The sequence below is a fragment of the Adelges cooleyi genome, unplaced genomic scaffold (genome assembly GCF_023614345.1).
Source record: "Adelges cooleyi isolate 19-005CV unplaced genomic scaffold, UGA_ACOO_1.1 ACOO_flye_CR_arks_rails_tigmint_CR_PRNA_23, whole genome shotgun sequence".
Taxonomy (NCBI): Eukaryota; Metazoa; Arthropoda; class Insecta; order Hemiptera; family Adelgidae; genus Adelges; species Adelges cooleyi.
In genome coordinates this window covers 7,862,304-7,881,527 of record NW_026095893.1, presented here as the reverse complement: position 1 = coordinate 7,881,527, position 19,224 = coordinate 7,862,304, and the positions used below count along the sequence as shown (strand labels likewise).

Here is a 19,224-nt window from a genome sequence, read left to right as displayed (position 1 = left end):
GCAGATGTAATAATATGATAGTTTCAATGGTTCAACAAAGTTCATCTATGAGAAAATCATTAGACGGATTCAAGAAAACGGGTTTTGAGTAAAACAGAAAATTGAACTTTGAAAAAAAGTTTTGTCATTTTTTAAAGTAGTTATATCTTCTACTTATTCTACTGGTAAATTCTCTCAGGGTCTTAACCGTCAATACAACACCACACCACCTATCTCTGTCTCGGACTAATTTCTTCCATTCTTCCACTCCAAACGTAAACATTAGGTATATACTCTAAACCTTTTCAAAACTCAAATGATACCATTTTTTTATAAGCACTCAACAAATGTTATAGGTTTTTTTATAAAAAATATTAGTGTAAAACGTATACATTATTCAATTACAATTTTTTAAAAATATTTTTTATGAATTTTATTTTTTTAATTAAGTTATTATGATCTAGTTCTAGGTATTCCTCTAAAGTATTTACTTGTCCGTATTAGATACTTTCATCTAGCTTTTTGCTTCATAATGATTTGCTAGATTAATAATACAGTTCCTTAGGTTTTAAATGTTATGTTTTCCTCTTTAAACATAATAGATATCTGTTTTCTATTTTTATGAAATTGAATACTATTAATTCTTTTATTTTGTTGTAATTTAGAAATTTGAAACAACTTTTGATTTATTTAGGTTGATGGTGTAGAGAACTTCGGACTAATTAAAACCTAGTCTTTGAGTCAAGGAGTACCTCCAATACACAAGTACCGCAATAAGCGATTTCTCCACACAAGTCATTCAAGTAATTTATTATCTTGCGAGCAATAATACTTATTGTAAAAACAACGTAATGAGTAAAATAATTAGATTTTGTATTTTACTGAATCCGTTAATGTTTCTCTGAACTTAATAATTTATTTTCAAATTTTTAGTCAAGTCTGTTTGTGCGATCTTTGTTTTTTTATACATTATACGTCATTGTTATGGCAGTTGAAAGTTGAAAAGAAATTGCTATGCAACATTTATTTGTTTGATAGTGTACATAAATGTGTATAGTCGTGTAGCTGTAGAAATCATCGTCGAAATATAATAGTTTTTACAACAGGAAATTGAACGGTGACGTTTGTGTCGATATTTTAAACTGATCCGGGGAATATCAAAAGTATTTGATATTACAATGGAACAACCACAAGATACTGAAATTCCGCAATCGCCTCCTCCCGTTCGTTTGTCAAGACACATGCATAAAGAATTAATGATCGAAATCTTAAAGGGTAGATTATATTAGAACAACGTCCCGTACCTTCTAATATTCAGTATTAACCAATATTGGGGTTTGGACAAACAGGTGTGAAATTAAAAAAGGCTGTGGGGGTGAAACCCAAGCGGTCGGAAGTGCCCAGAGAGCTGGCGATGATTTTGAGACGTCGAATGGCGTTTGAAATGTCAGATTCTACAGACAGCGAACCTAGTGTCGACGACAACAGCGAAGAATGGTATACATAAAGGAACTGTTTTTAATGGAAGTTCAAAAAATAAAATATTTCCCTAGAATTTCTGTAACATAGTAGCACTTTATATTTAAAGTCCATTATTAATATTTTATTAATGGACCAGAAACGGTTAGAATGAATAACGTTTTTATAGCGGCACAGGTATTTTTAATCAAAACATATTTTGATTTATTTAAAACGTTAAGTTTATTTATAATATTTTAAACTCTGAAATTGCATTAAACATATATCTCTCCCATTGTGTTCTAGGAGTATTAGGTTTCATAATATCTTTTGATAATAAAGTCCAAATTTCCAAACAAATTTCGAGTTGTCTGGCCTTCTTTTCGAAATTATTTAAAGTTAAAGATTGGAAAATTGATCTCACAAGGATTTTTTATTTAATTGTGCAACCTTTCCTTCGTATATGATTTGTGATTTAATTTAAATATTTAATTTTCAAAAAAGATGTAAGTTAATATTTAATACATGTGATTAGGTTTAATTAAAATATCAATAAGCCAATGAAACCTATTTGGTGATCGCAGTCTGTAATACCAGACTCGATTAAAGTATATATTATTATTTATATTTTGTTAAAATACAACCAATCTTGTAGATTACGAAACCATTCAATGAAAGGGAGAATATTTCTCCAAATTGGGTTTCAACATATAAAATGCAAGGGAGTTTAATATACATAGGAAATTATTTTGGTCTTGTATTATTATGTTTAAATGAAGTCAGTGTCGATGAAAAGAAACTTTTCTAAATTCGTCTGATCCAAATAAAACGAGTTTAAGGAGACCTAGAAAAAATTAATGAAACTTTGTAATTAAGTTAAAGTACAGAGCAACACAGTCATGTGTTCGGCGACCGTAGTTCGATATTTTAACACTGAAAGTAATCGAATTATGATGGTATCTTTTGCACTTCTTAAATTGAAACTGAACAATTTATATCACGGGTAGTAAATAGTACATCTTTTAATCGTTCTTCTTCTTCAGTCCCTGTAGGGTATTTAGGGTATGACTGAGTTGCAGGGTAAACCTAAGGTAGGTCCCCCATTTGCATGTACTAAAACATGTGGGCAGCATTAATAATATAAGTTTTTACTGTGTCCCTACATTAGGAAAAGTAAGTATCGAAAAAAGCTTAGTTATTCGTCAACACATAAAGTGACGATTTCAAAATAGAACACTGAACAGTGCATAATTAATATAGTGTTAAAAAGAACAAAATACTTATTTTAATTAATGGTTTGACATTTTATAACAATTTGATCAAATTATTTTATTGAGTGGTAGAATGTCAGTACAATACGCACACTGATCATTTGCTTTTCATATTAAGCGTGTTACAGAGAATTTAAATACCAAACAAAAGTAAAATGACTAAATGTCTCAGTGAGACTGTCTCACATTTGCATACTTCACCTAAATAAAGCTAAGGTACTCTATTCTATATTTAACGGATTCAACGTACTTATGTGCTAAAGAAATTCACGCAGGGCGTGGGCGCTTTATTTAAACTAACAGTATATAATATAATATTATAATGTTCAACAATAGTTTTCATGTATAATGTTCAACACAAAATAATCAAACAAAACCCTACTTAAGAATGGAAAAATCATCTACGTTGTGTGAAATGAGAGACTTTAAAATGTTTATAGCGTGTCCAAATCATTTTTTTTTTTGTTTAACTATAGCCCTGTTTAAAAAAGAAGTGTACAAGCCAAGTCAAATTTACTAGTCATGATGTATAGATTGTCAAAATTACTAATTTTCTTGCCTCGCTTAAGTCCATCCCTATTAAGAACTTTTTGACAATTGTCGTTCTATTTATAACCAACAATGTATATTTTATGGTATGAAAAAATGTATACGTTTTGGTCATACTTAATTCTATACTTTTTAAGTTACTGTTACGTTTACTGTTATTATTTTATGGTTATAAAAAATATTATTAAGATTTGTAGTTATTTAAAAGTATTGTGATTTTCGTTGAAATGCTTTATTATTTTTGTATAAGCTAGTTTTAATTAATACAAAAATCGTACTAATTATACATGGATGACCCATAGTTGATATACATTCCGCAATATCTGAAAATATATATGAATGTTAATATGTATTTCAACAAACAATCGGAGAATTCAATAATATCGAGCTCTCGGATTTCGCGGTACTTTAAGCGTTTTGCTATACGGCTGTTAGAAGTGTTTTTTTTTATTTTCTCCCAGTACACTAAAAAACAAAATATTTTGATCATTGATGTGTTAATGGATATTGTATATTATAAAAGCATTTTTGGAAATTGTTTTCCGGTTGTTGTTTGAGTAATTTCACGGAAACGATCATTTCGGTGAGGAAATAAGATGTATGAATTAGTGAAATTACCATCCTACATGTACACTGCATTAACCTTATTTACCACAGTCTGGATTCGTCTCGCCAGTAATATTATAATATGTGTTCCGGTTATATAGATGATGCGTTGTGTACAATATGGACGCTGCTGGATCGGCATAGTTAAGGTGGCTCAAAATATATATTATTTTACTCTTATAAATAATCTTTAGATTATATTACAATAAATTATAAAATGTGTATACGGCCGACGTTTGACGCGGACAATGGGTTGTCGATTAGGTTACAATGTATAATACATTTGCATTATTCGTAGCAAAAGACATTTTCCACGGTCGATTTCCCAGAGAACGGTAACGGAGTCTAGTGTTATACAATAATTTAATTAAACGCATTATGAGCAATTTAATACAAGACTGACAATAAGTGAAGTTCAGCTGCCAATGTGACTTAAATATTGTATTTGTCAACATTCGGATATTCCCGACGATTTCGCGTTTGTCACTGTCGGTTACAGTACAATCGTTTAACGTTTCCATTTATTCAGTAGGTAATCACATCTATTGCACCAATGCGAAATAAATATTGTACAGCTGTACATTTTAAGCTGTAATAACATTATAAGTAATTATCCAAAACTGGTTATCGACTAGTCAAATTTATGAATAGTGTAAAAACGACCATTTTATAGAATAACAACGTTTTTTTATTTATAATAATGTGTTTTTATTAATTAAAAATGAAATTTATGGTCGTAGCCCATGCCTCGCACCCATAAGTCAAGATAGGTCTTATGTATTCTATATATAATCTTACTTTCGATTCTCTAGAGGGTAGTTTTGATTTAAATAATCTTACTATTCAGAAATAAGCCCGTTTGGCGTTATTGATTCTTTGTTGTATCTCTTGGAGCATGCCGTTTTTACTGTTAATTAGCGTCCCAAAGTATTTGAAGCTATCCTCGCGTTCAAATGTGTATTGACCAATTTTAATTTTATTATTAATAATAATACCACCTACAATGTTTTTATCTTAAGAGACTCTCATGTATTTAGTTTTTTTCCCCACTGACGATTAATCCCATCAGCTTGGATTAATTTCATAGTAGTCTCAATCACTTCTTCTAGAGTATCTCCAAAGATCGCTATATCATCTGCGAAAGCGAGTATAAGGCTTCTATTTAATTCCATGATTCTAGTTTCGTCCATTATAATCGTTCGTTTTCCATGGATTTTTTTTTTTTGTAAATTGGGCAGATACTGCCTATATTCCATTCGTCTGGTATTGTTTCATTTGTCTAATTTTGTAAAACACGCAAAAAGAAAACAATCAAATAAGAAAACCAGCTTTAGTTCAGGATTTTAGGAGGAAGATAACCGAAGGACAACGGGAGTTTAAAAGAAGAGAGTGATCAAGGGAGGAATAGCCGAAGGCAATTTATTAGATGAGAGAGCAAACTTTTTCTATTAGAGTTAAGAACCAACGTTAAATTTTGAAAACAAACATGGTTGACTAAAACACTTAATATTTTATAAGAAATGTCACTCCTGAGACAAGAGTTTTGTAATAAAATTAATATTGAACCTTACGGAAAATACAAACTTTATAGTTAATTTTCCAAAAGTTAGGTTGGTCTCTCTAGACCCAAGTCGCAAGTAAAGGTAATAGTCCCAAGGTTACTTTTAACGTTGCGCCGAAATCAACTTATGTTTAGATCGTTTTAAACACGGGACATGATGAAACAGCTAATGGGAATAACAATGGCTGAGTGAGTGGACATGTGAGTAAATAAACCAACACGGTCGCGTTCCATTGCCCGGCCTAGGGTTTATGAAATAATTCTTAGAAAATTCATGTCAAGTGTTCAGAGATGTATATTATACAAGGGGTATCTAATGGATTCCGTTTACATTGGGCCAGCAACGACATACTCGTATAGGCAACATCTCGATATTATTATTATTATGATATTGCATTGCGGTTGTCTCAAGGCCGTAGTGAACATACTCATATTCAAGTACTTCATCGTGACATAAATTAGGGATTAAACCACTTAACAGAGTAGTAGGCAATCGATTGTAATGCACACAAAAACGATGCTGATGGAAACAACGACGTGTATCAGTAGTGTTTCCAAGGATCGCACGTCGGTTTGTACTTAATCTAGTTTATCCGTTGATGAACGAACACGGTGGTAAAGCAATCCGTTTGATCGATCGACTGCTATTAAATCGAACGTCTGACAACTGACGTGTTACCGCATCGTCTTAATATGTGAGCAAAAGCTGCTGTTTGTAGTATAATGACGCGACGATAGTCAGCTGTTATCATCACGAGATCAACGAACATAATATTGACGAGCAAGATTGAGCATGACTATTTCGAGAGAGAAAAATGTTAGATCGGGGAAAACGAGACAAGTGGTTTTCCAAGGAGGCACAACGTACTATAATAAGTAATAACTAATTTTATTTAGGACCTGTATCAAAGCACCGGACGTACTTGACATTTCGAACAAATTGTAGCGTAAAATACAGTCTCGGTCGTATTAAAGCGGACAGCTATCCATCAAAACATTAAAGAATATCTCGTAGTATTTATTGTCATCCATCATTGACACTGTTGTTGGCATATACACGCACACACACACACACACTAGCTGGCGCGCGATAATGAAAACTAGATTGTGAACTATTGTGCAGAAAAATACTTTCAATTATTATGTCGTTTCTTTTTCTCGTATCACGACCCGATAATTATTATGTGGACGGCAACTGTTCGGACGCAAGTACGTGTTGTTGCTCGAGAGGCCATTTGTAATTGCCATTTACAGAAAATCATGACCTAAGATTATGCCCAAGACATAGGCATTACATTTCGTAATACCCACGGGGATTGTTGGTGAAATTTATATATAATATATAAAAAAAAATACATGACGTATGAAAGAAACACGGATGTCCTAAATTAGAAGAGCTGTACAACATCTAAGCTACATAAACGATGAAATGTTATAAAACTGCCTTAATATATAATATTTATTTTGCACTAAAAATGGTATATTCCTGATTACAAATTAAATAAATCAATTACTATATAGACTGCAAAACACTTTTTTTTTTGTAACTAAAAATTAATTTATTAATTGGCTGTGAAAAAATATTTGTTTAATCACAGAGAAAAAATAACAATGTTCTTTTTGACCTAATGGGTATACTACATAAAAAACAGCTTAGTCTCAAGATTCCTTTTTATATAAAACGTAGTAATCAACGTTCCAGTTATATAAATAGTATAAAATAACAACTGTGTAACTAAATATTATATTACTAACTATATATTATATTTTATAAGCCTTTAAGCATTAAATGTACATTTTCCTTTGATCTTAGGTGCTTCATTATTCTTAGCAACTTGGGGATTTGTGCCTATAATACTACAGTATTATGCTACTCATTTTTAAAAATTACACATGCATTGTTAATCTTCATCTATTCTGATGAAATTTTAACTAACTGCAAAAAAATAAATATATTTTAATACAATAAAAATTTAATTTTAATTGTATTGTAAAAAAAGTGATTCGAGTTTCAAAATAAGTATCAAAGCGACTTATAAGTTTAATGTATAAAAATTGAATTAATATATATTTTTTTTTTTTTTTGAAAAAAAATATATAGTTCACATAAGGGAGCCAGGGGAAATGTTTTTTGTTACATATTACCCCTCTCCCCTTCAAAAGAATATTGTAAAAACGCCACCGGTTAGGCGACCATGGTTTTAATTTAAAACATTTTTTGTAATACTATGTTATCGCGGCTCCTTCCTGGAAATATTAATACACGGTCGTTGGACTATGGAAAATCGTTTAGTGCGTACCGTTTAATGAAAAATATTATTATGAGCTCGGAAAATGTATTTTTAGGGTCATCACACACGTCGCGAATTGGTTACGGTAATGGTCAAACGAGCTATTATGTGAACGATCACTCCAATAAGGTACACCGGACAAACAGCATGAAAAACCATATTTTAATATACGTTGGTTATGCAATATTACTTGATGTAATATGTTTTATTATTTTTTTGATGCATGTCCTACGCCGTCGTAAAGGACAATCGCGTGCATTTTCAAAACTGAATTCCTAAGCATATCGTTCAGTCAATGGACGCGACGACGCAAAATATCCATCACACAGATGTACACCATACACTATAATCTGAGCGCACGGCAAAAAGGTTCAGATCCCTTCCCAAAAAGCCAATAAATTTACAAGAAAAACAATTAACGTGACTAGTTCGTAACAATTAATATACACTAGCCAATATATACGTATAAAAATATCACAATTTATTCGTATTATCATGAAGTAATATTGCATTCTAATTTCTGTTCTACATTTTGAGCAGCTTGAGCATTTTGGTTGATTTTTAGGAACATTAGCTGTTCGAATACTTCATTGGATAATTTAGATCTAGTAAAACTAGCAAATATAAAAGACTTTCGACAGAAGCTCTGCCTCGTGTCGGTTTTGGTGCGAGACAAAGGGCAATGTACAATGTATTTTGTATTTTAAAATTGTGATACAAAATACAAGAAATTTAGTTAAACAAAAATCCAATTACAAGAAGTATTTTAAGTACTTGCACTTTTGATACTGCCCACCCCTGACTATATGTGAGTCAAATATTTGTCCAGTATATGACTTATGAGTTATGAACTTTAATTTATGTATCTTAACTTCAGCATTTAAAGCGAAGTAATAATAAGCAAAGTAGAAATGCTTTGAATAACGCAATAATTTAAATATTTTGTTTATAAACGTATATCATTAGGACATTTTGTTCAACTTGTGCCAATGGTATACCCTAGTCATATTAGTTGTTAATAGTTCTTAGGTTACAATTTTAGTAGGCAAAATATCACATACGCCACACAATTAATTTAAAGCTAATCTTTTAGTGTATTATTTTAGTGTCAACCACTTTTAACTATACAGAGATAAACTTAGCTAAAAACGTATTATATTTGAGGGAAGTGATACATTCCGTGTACTTAGAAAAAAAACTTTTATTTTCGTTTCCTGTAAAATTTAATTTTAGAGACATGAAATCTTTTCGAAATTAGCTATTCAATTAGGTGAATAATTTTGGTGAACACTGAGTACTTGAAAGATGGATTGAATAGTAAATCAATACAGTAGTGAAAACGACATGGCCTGCTCAACTAGACCGAGCAACAGCATCATAGGATGCTATAACTATGCACGTCCGGTAGGCGTACATAATAATATAATAGCTGTACAATAATAAAAATAACAACAAATAACACAAAAGCTTGTCTTCGGTGTTCCTGTATTTGTTTCTTCTTATTCGTCAAGTACCAGTTACCTACTTATTTCGTAATAATTGCCGTTGCTTACATACTATAAGGATCGACATTCCAGAGCAACATTCCAAAAGCAGTATGAATAGGGCGTCCTTTGATTAGTATTTATACTTTACTCAGCATACTCGGTGATATCCGCAGTTAAGAGTCAATACAGCGTCAAAATCTAGTCGTCGGCGACTCTGTAGTATAAAGCGTTCAATACCAAGTAGAATTTGTTTACCAAATAGAATTTGTTTACCAAACAGAGGCTGATAAAAATTAGTCAAGACATTAATTGATCACACTACCTTAAATAATGATTATCGACCGGCTTTGAAATAAAACTAAAATCTATTTTTTAAGCTCTTGCTTAGGTTTTAAGCGTTTTTTATTGTTTTTTTTCTAATAGGCTTCGGCTTTACGTCAATTTTTACATCAAGATAGAAAGTATTGCGTCAATAATGCCAATACAATGTATATAATTGGTTCAGTACTTGAAAACAAGTGTAGCCGTTCAGTATCCAAACTTACCGTTGTTGGTTGAAGTATTAAAATTTAAACCAACAACGGTAAGTCTGCATACTAATATATATATATAGTATTATCCTATCTCATCTATCTCAACACTTTTCCATTTCACCTATTTTAATTTTCTTTCGCATCCATTTCATTATTTTGTATAATATAATAATACAATATGTGTTTTGTTAAATATTATTCCAAACTGTGTTCAAGTTTTTTCGACGATGATCTTACCAAATATTAAGTATACTACTATCTAAACAACACTTGTGTGTGAATTTAACATTCTCTTTCTTTTAGGAATGGTTTTATTACAGTGAAATCCAGATATGCGGGTAAATTAGTGTTGCTGGTTGTTACATTGTCATTATCTATCTATATAAATACAGTTGAAAATATTTTTTGCTTCTGACAATAAAACATCTAGGTAAACATTTAAATATTGACGAAGTTCTATTGGTGTAAAAATAATAAGCAAACTTGAATTGCGCTTATATTTGAACGCTGGATACAATTATCCACTTGAAATTATTGATTTAAAATGGACGAGTGGTATACAATAAAAGTTTAGGTACCATAAGTTGTAAAACTAAGTAATCAAACAATTTGTTAGACATTCGATGTTAATATTAAACTCTTCTCAAATTTAAATCTTCTAACACTTTTTATAAAACTTGTGTTGTATTCTATTGGTTCCAAATCAGCCACCTCGTTCGATTATTGTATAGATTGAACTGGCCCGTTGCCAGAACTTTACCATACCGACGAGTTATGAATATTTGAATGATTACCAGAAAATTATAAATATAATTGGCTGCATCTAAGTCTTATCTTGAAAAAGGAAGCTACCTCTGGTATTGGTATTGTTAATTTAATTAAATCCCACTTTTCTAACGAATATAAATCAAGTATATTAAACATTTATAACATTAACAAACTTGATTACTCAACTCTGTATATATTTCTAAATTGAATGTTTTAATGAATTTTGCTCTATTAATCTGAATGCTAAATCAACCACCAGATCCTGCTGGCATCACTTCTATACTTCACATTAGTTCGGTTTCATTTTGACTACACAGTCTCATTAATTTGGCATACTGACAATATCGCACAGAATTAGCATTTTTTTGCTGTCAAAAAAACCCTTTTAAGATATTTATCATATGAATGCCGTGTTGAAAGAGTTCCATATTCTGAATACGATATTACCTATAATTTTTTTTAAATAATAACCAAAAAAAATTGTATTCTTTAAATTGTAAATATAATTTAATATAATTACTACATATTATTATTAATTGTCCTCAACTTCTCGAGCGCCTAAACTTTAGGATAACTCAAATAATTCTAGAAATAAATCAGTATTTTATCTTTCGATTATTAACTCAAAATGTATGCTGTACACTCCTGAAAATATTCTTATGTCTGCAGGAAATTTAATTAAAAAATGTAAAATGATTAACACTACTCTATTTAATTTGTCAAATATTGAATCTAGTCAATATAATTTTTATTTGAATTTATTTTTTTTTTTCATTGTGATTTTGGTTTTAATTATGATTGTTGTATTGTTTGTTATTTCATATTTATAAAAAGTTACATCATTGATTTTTATAAATTATATATTTTATGGAATTCTTCTATACTAATGTATTATTCCCTCATATACCTACTGTTAATTAATTTGATTGTAACTGGAATTTATTTCCATTATTAAAGATTATTATTATAATAATAATAATTAACATATTGGTCGTAAGAAATTAAGTTATTGTATATTATTATATTATTATTTTCCAATATGATTGTGTTGTGCTTTCATTATTATTGTTATTATAATATGTACGTCTTGTTATTAGAACTCCGTTTGTCAGATACGAGCAATTTAGCTCAGTTGGCATACGTATCAATATTCAATTGTATTGTATTATTTTTGTATTAAATTATACTATGTAATGTGGAATACTGAATAAAGATAATAATAATAATAATAATAAAAAAGTTTTCTCGTTATAATACTGATAACGATGTATAAAAGATACATTATTATAAAATAAAATTAATAATGTATATTCCATCAATAATTTTTAGATGGCTGTTAAAGTTATATACTTGATTTTGTTTTGTAAAAAAAGAAGACCAATACATTATTTAAAGTTTTGAGGTCAACCAAAATATAAGAGTAAAGTCTCATTTTAATATTTTTGTGCCATTAGACTTAAGCTGAGTTTTATACCAGTAATCAAAACCAGAATAGATTTCTACATAATTGTTCACTGTAAATCTAATTTAAATTTAAACCGCATATTTCTTGAAAATCGTGTAATGTATAACTTCTTCGACTAACTTAAATCTTACTCTTTTTTGCCTATCGCGTACAATAAGATACATCGCAATTCAACAGTAATAAATAAAAAAAACCCAGGAATATTTAAAAACATTAATAATTATTATTTACACAATTTTTGACGAATATAATTTTTTACAGATACATAACGTCTTTTTTAAAAATTAAACAGAATCTTATTTGAAAGCAAAATTTAGTATTAATTAACAAATAATTATTTTTTATTTTTGTCTTGACTCTAGATGGCTGAAAGTCTTATTATGTAAAAATTTGCTTGAGGCACACAAACTCCTCTGATAATACAAAATTTAGATTTTATGATAATATATTGATTGTGCGTTGCTTAAACCTAAGTCGAGTGTTTGTTTTCCAGAGACGAATAACAATAATTATAATTAGATCAACGTAATAATACTGTACAAATATTTGTCGACAAATTAAAAATAACAATAGGTACACATAATAATAGTGGTAACAATAGGAATGTGGACTACAGTCTTGATAAAGCGGTGTAATGCGTTCAAAACAATTGTTGGCGGTAACTTTTTAATAATGAAAATAACGAATCTCTCGTTTTTTTTTTTTGCCTTTGGTCTTCAGGTTTACCTCGAAAGCGACTAACGGCGTCAGCCCGAATCGAGGCGCTTATATTATAAGCTCATTAGTAATAGGTATAAAAGTAATCATCGTATAACTGTGGCGATTCTTCCGAACTCTTTGCCGGGGAACTACTTGTTGGGAAACTATTTGCCGGGGAACTGTTTACCGGCGAACTCTTTGCTGCGGGGTTGGAGGTGTTCTCACTGGACGACTCGACCGAATGCCTTTTTTGATGCTTAAGTCCTTCGTTGGCAGAATTTTCGAACGGGTAAGGCTCTTCGAAATGGTACTCTCGCAACGGTTGTTTTTGTATTTTGATATCGTCTTTCTCGTCCGTCTCTTGTTCCTGCGAGTAATCGCTGAAATCATGCGGCGCCTCCAACTGTCTCAGCAACTTGGACGGTTTTTCTTCGGACGACTGATAGGAGTTGCCGGTTTGCTGCGTGGGTCGGTTCACTTGCACTCGGCTAGGTTCGGACGACTCGTGTTGGATACCCGTGGCCTCGTGATGAGTAGGCTGATCGTTGTACCGACGGGGAGGTGGGGCTTGCGCCGATTCCAAGTGGTCGGACCCCCCCTGGTCTAGGTAGCCGAACCCGGCCAACTGTTGGGGCACATCCAGGTTGGCCTGCTGATACTTGGCAAATTGTTCCAACGGGTTTGGTCTATAATCGACCGACTGCTGTGGCTGCTGCTGCGCGTGTTGCAAGTGCTCCAGCCGCTGGTTTTTGTATCCAGCCGGCGATGCTCCCGTCGAAGGTTTTGCCGACCTATGTTCTACGTTTATGTTTGCCGGTTTCTTGTAGTGACCGGACGGCTCGGGTGCCGACTTCTTGTAGAATCCGGGTTGCTCGGCCCTAGGCTTCTTGTAGTATTTGCTCATGGGCTGCTTGAGGCCAGCCGTGTGCGACACCACCGGCGCCTCTTCCAGATGGTTCGACCCGAAGTCGAATTGATCCGACGAGCCGTACTTGTCTGATCCGCCCTCGTACACGTACTTGACGTTTGCGTTGAACCCGCTGTGTTTATCAGCCGTGTACTCGACGATACGCATGTGTCCGTCCGGCTGCAAAAGCGAATATGAACCATGGACCACATCGCCGTCTCTGTGCTCCCAGTGGTTCTTGATGTCCTTGGTTTTGGGGTCGTGCACCCAATAGCCGTACTTGTACAGTGGTGCCACCTAGAAAGAAAACGGGTGACCCCGACATTAACCCACTAACCGACCGTCACCAAATTACATTACACATGAAACTCGATAAAATTCAAGTGCAGCCTGAAATCAAAGAACTACTAAACATGAACAGTATAGAGAATGAAGGTAATAGTGATCATCGATTGAAAAAATACATCAGCATTTTCCGGTTCTAGGCAAATATAATTTGTTTGTAACATCATAAATTCTCTTTGTAATGGGAATTTCAAAATTATCTTTCTCATATAATTCTACGTATTACAATATGAATATTTAAAAAAAAAAAATTTCATATATGTTTCACTGCATTGATAAAATTAGATAGATATTGTGGAAGTACCGGTGTAAATCTACTTTACCAGACACCCTTTTTTTTTTTAAATCGATAGAATTTTTCATGCTGACTACGAATATGTAAAAATTTTGCCCCGCTCGCACTTAGTTTAGAAGTTACAGACATTTAAAATTCGCCGATATCGACATACGCGCGGGCCCAGCACCGCACGTCTACCCGCGCCAGCCGGATACTTCGTTCGTCGATCGTTGCTCGATTATGATCGGATTTCTCGTCTACCTGTCTCCCGCCCGTCGTATGTGCGTATGAAGATACAAGAAAGACTACTATCGACGATGCCTTTTTGGTTGTACTAAGAAAAATTAACAATCTACCCTTGGTAAATTTAATCAAACACAAAACAACATCGTGGTTAGCCCGAAAAAAAGGTGTGACTATTGTTTATGTTGACTAAGTTTGGGCTTATAAACATGTGTGTTCAATTTTCCAGCATTTAGCGTCCTCGAGGTGTGGTTCACCGTTCAAGTCATGTGTGGTATAAGGCGGAAAAGCAGAAGATTGTACTAATAATATTGTTACTCACATAATGGTCATCGTGTTGTGGTTCTGCATGATGACCGTCACCGCCGTGTTCGCTGTAGTATTGACACAGTACCATCGGTAGTCCCGTTGTGATGATCATGAACATACCGACAGACTAAAAACGATACTTTTATTATTATTTACATTATACCTACCAAGTCGGAAAAAAGGTAATACTATACTAGTAACACTTAATTACCAAAACCTAGACCAAACATAACGCATATTTTAACAACAATAATAATATTGTATACTATATGGTATGGGATTCATTAATCACATAACTATCCAGTATAATATAGCTGTTATGTAAACAAACTATTATCGAGTGTCCTCTGTTTGGATTCGGGAAAGCTAAGAACCTCGAAATAGGTAATTCAACAATATTGTGCTCTGCACAATAACTATATGCGTCAATCGTAATTAAATATAAGTATGAAACACGCTTTAATAATATTATGTATAGGTACAACTATTATTGGTATTGTACACACAGAGACACTGGATGTAACGGTTCATTATTAAAAGTAATAATAGCGTCTATACTACAACAGCTGACCAGATACTACTGATACATTTAATAACCGAACTACTTTTTAATTTAGAAACTAATATTATAGTGTTGAATATATTGTATACATAGGTAATATTATTTACCTTATAGCTCATTGTTATGATAAATATAATAAATTATAGCACTTATTAGATTAACGATAACCCCCAAACTTCAGGCTATGAGTAAAATTTAATGTAAAAAAAAGTGCAATAAATATTTAAAATTTTGATTATTGAAGTACATAAGATGATTTGAAAAGCTTTGAATAACATAACAAAAATATGGCCCATTTATTGTTTTTATACATTACACAACTTTTTATCAACTTCTAAACTTTTCACCTACATTTGATGTTCACATAAAAATTAAAGTGAACTATAAGTGAATATTATACATTTAAACAATCCACTTAATCTTAAGGTGCATAATCTAATATCGGCTGTATGTAAACTGCGCTAAAATTATCCTTTTTCTATAAAACAAAATTAAACATTATATAAACTGCGACAAAATGATAAGATACATTCTACAAACCGCGACATTAGTTAGTAGAAGAAGTACATGTGTCATGTCATAGAATATTTAATTTGTATTTTATATAAAGACAACAGTAAACGGGTTTTTATTTAGTTAGAAATTCACAACGATGTTTAGCCAGAATGGCAAGCAATTAATAGTGTTAAAATTTTTTAAATTTGAATGAATTGAATTAAAAAAAGTGGTTATAAAACATAGTCATGCTCTCAAATAAAAAAATGCAAATATAATTCTTCAAGAAAAACAATTTTTGATACATAATCACGAACCAGATACAACATTTGAACTTCAAGCCGTGAGTAATAGTATTAAACAAAACATTTCTGAAAGAAATATTAACGAAATGCCTTGTAAAATAATGATAAATTTTTATATTTCAAAACTGAAAGTATTTTTAAAATTTGTTTTAAAATGTTTACACTTTTACTCCTATTGACTATATGTGCACACCATATGTCTATAATAATACATGTTACAACATAACAGTCGTGTTCGGTATTCGGTATATATATATATTATAGTATATTTTATAGTATAGGTATACAAAATAAATTGTTATAGTTTGTGGAATGTATCTTATCATTTTTGTCGCAGTTTGTATAATGACGTAGTTACCCATCTTCCCTAATATTTATTAATAGTCAAACTGCGAGTCTTCCAAATGGGAGCATAATGTCTGTTGTGTTTATTTAATTAAAAAGCGTAAAGTCTAATTATTTTAATAAAACTGAAAGTTAATATGTAATTGTATTTAAAAAAAACCTATTTGTTTTTTACATAGAACATTAAAAACATACAAATACAGTTAGACAAACGAAAACACCTTGTATCTATAAATTTTGAATTTTCTAGGAACATGAAAAAATATATCTGATATTACACCATCATTTTAATTACGAATTTTCAGTTTTTAATTTTAGCGAGAAATATTATGTGTTATATACACAGACTATTTTATAATACCGCCAAATAAGGTTTAAACAGAAATATAGTAAAACATTATTATTGAAAAAATTGATGAAACGAGGTATTGCCGTTTGCCTAATACAACGATGTTTATTTCAATTTAGTCTTATTTGTTATTTTTATACTATACTAATTTATGTATACTTATTGTTAATCAAAAAACATATCTCCCAACAAAATTTTTAGTTTTTAATTTATAAATATATCAACACCCCGACGGTAAAAGTACAGTAGATAATTAAACAATAAAAATATAAATTAATTAGTATTAAGAGAAAAAAATTGTCAGGATTTTAGAGACAAAATAATAACACACATTAAAATTTTTATAAGTGAAATGTAATTTTGTGTTTCCCATAATGAACACATCTCGTTTACCCTATGAAAAAGTATATTTTTAAAAGTTAGATAGCATCGCAATCGACATTTGTATAAATTTAGGTCGCACATAACTTAGTTTATTGCATATAGTCTATAGGGATCACTGTGGTTAGTCCAAATACGGTTTATGGAGCCCATAAAGTTTTGTGCAACCCAGCATTAGTAAGATAATTTGATGAATGTGATCTACGCTGCCCTGGTTAGCAAAAGTGCCGTAACCCGAAAGATTTGTTTGTAAAAAAACGAATAAACCAAGTAAAAAAAAAAAACAATTGTAGTCATTTTCTGTAGCTAACTCGTTTTTTTAGTTACAGCACTTTTGCCTAGCAGGGCACAGTATGCTTTCCAGTACTAATAATAATATTTAATTACATTTCGTTTAATCATAGGTATATATGGTTTTACATTTTGTCCATTAAACAGTTAAAGCGGATGCCGGACCAAACTTACTCGGCTTGCTTGTGCGGACTTCATTTTGTCGGCGAATGTGCTGCTGCGGGTCGAACCTGTAAGTTGGTTGTGTAGAGTACGTTACAATAGTATATCCACTAAAAGCATACAAGAACTACACGGGCCCGGTATGATGACGGCAAGCGAATGTGTCGAATTTTCCTATGCGGCGGTCGCGTCTCGACTTAACACGGTTCCCGGACAATTTCCCGGAGTAGAGGTGATACGGTCTATGACGGACATCGGCGTGGGTCCGTTAATTATGTATCGGTTATTTTTTCCCCCCATTCTTTATCGGCGTCGCCCCACATTCGGATTTTCCTTACCTTCGCGGCGGCCCGTGACATAATGACATGAAGAATGACGGCGTAAAAAACATTTTTTTTTTTCAAAAACATAACCACCCAGATAGACGGGCGGTTACGTCTTCTGACATTATTGTATTGCCTGCCCGCGTTTTCCAGCTGCTGTTGCTAACGTTTGTATATATATATATATATATACCTATAACACTATATTGCCTGTATATTTTCGACAGGACCAGCGGCAGAAACGGCGGCAACAGATCTGATCTATACACAGTGGACGTGGACAATACGACACAATGATACACCGTAATGTAATCAGCCGACATAGGCGGAACACGCCAAAAAAAAAAATAATAATAATATCATGCGCTCGAGTACGACGAATGCGGTTTTTGATGTTGCCATAATTATACATAACACATATGCGTGGTTTCCTTAAAAAAAATGTACAATTTTATCATTTTATAAATAAAAAAATATGGAAACGCCCACGATGAGCTACCCAGAGTCCAGAGTACATTTACCGCCAAACGGGCTTATTATCGTAGGAATTAGTTCATCCCGGCAAAGCCTACCTAAGTACACAGCATTTCATAATATAGTCAATGCGTATAACGGCACGTTTGTACATAATTTCAGTTCCTATATATTATGCATGTTATGGTAATTGTGTAAATAACGTTTGGAATGCAGTATGCACAGACAAAGTCGAAATGTCAAACTAATACTCGAGCCAATCTTAATAAAGTTACAAGTTTAATGATACCTAAGACAGCATTGTTGATGTAACGCATATTTTAGATGAATTAAGCCTAACAAATATGTACTTCTCCAAATATATATTTATGTTTTATGAAATGATTTAAATAATATTGTGTTTATTCAAATACTTAAAGCAAATTTATACTAATGATAACTGAACACGGGTTGTTCTTCATTCAAAACATTTAAATATTAGATACATCTGAAATGTTTACCCGGAGTAATCAGTAGTCACGGTATAAATAATAATGCCAAGAAAAAAAGAGATGTCAAGTCAGCTCACAAAACCCTTGTTCTTTTATAAAACATTTCGTAAATTGACGCTGTCAGTCAAAAGATTCAATGGAAAAACAGTTTGTGGTATTCTGAGAATCAGAATTTCAATTTTACAGTAAGATATGGAATTTATTTTTTTATACTTTACTAAGGTGTTGTATAAGTACTCATACTACTTTGCACCTCACGCTTATATTCTTTTTGTAGAAATACAAACAATAAACAAAT

The 19,224-nt window shown here is 31.9% G+C and overlaps 1 protein-coding gene across 1 annotated transcript; it reads right to left on the bottom strand.

The window, feature by feature from the left end:
- Positions 1 to 12,258: 12,258 nt before the first annotated feature.
- LOC126835312 (uncharacterized) lies at positions 12,259 to 18,167 on the bottom strand. Its single transcript, XM_050567809.1, has 4 exons — positions 17,761 to 18,167; positions 17,651 to 17,706; positions 14,762 to 14,875; positions 12,259 to 13,871 (listed from the first exon to the last, which is right to left on the bottom strand). The coding sequence occupies exons 2-4, from the start codon at positions 17,672 to 17,674 to the stop codon at positions 12,750 to 12,752; spliced, it is 1,260 nt and encodes a 419-aa protein (XP_050423766.1). The 5' UTR covers positions 17,675 to 17,706; positions 17,761 to 18,167; the 3' UTR covers positions 12,259 to 12,749.
- Between the last annotated feature and the right edge of the window lie 1,057 nt (positions 18,168 to 19,224).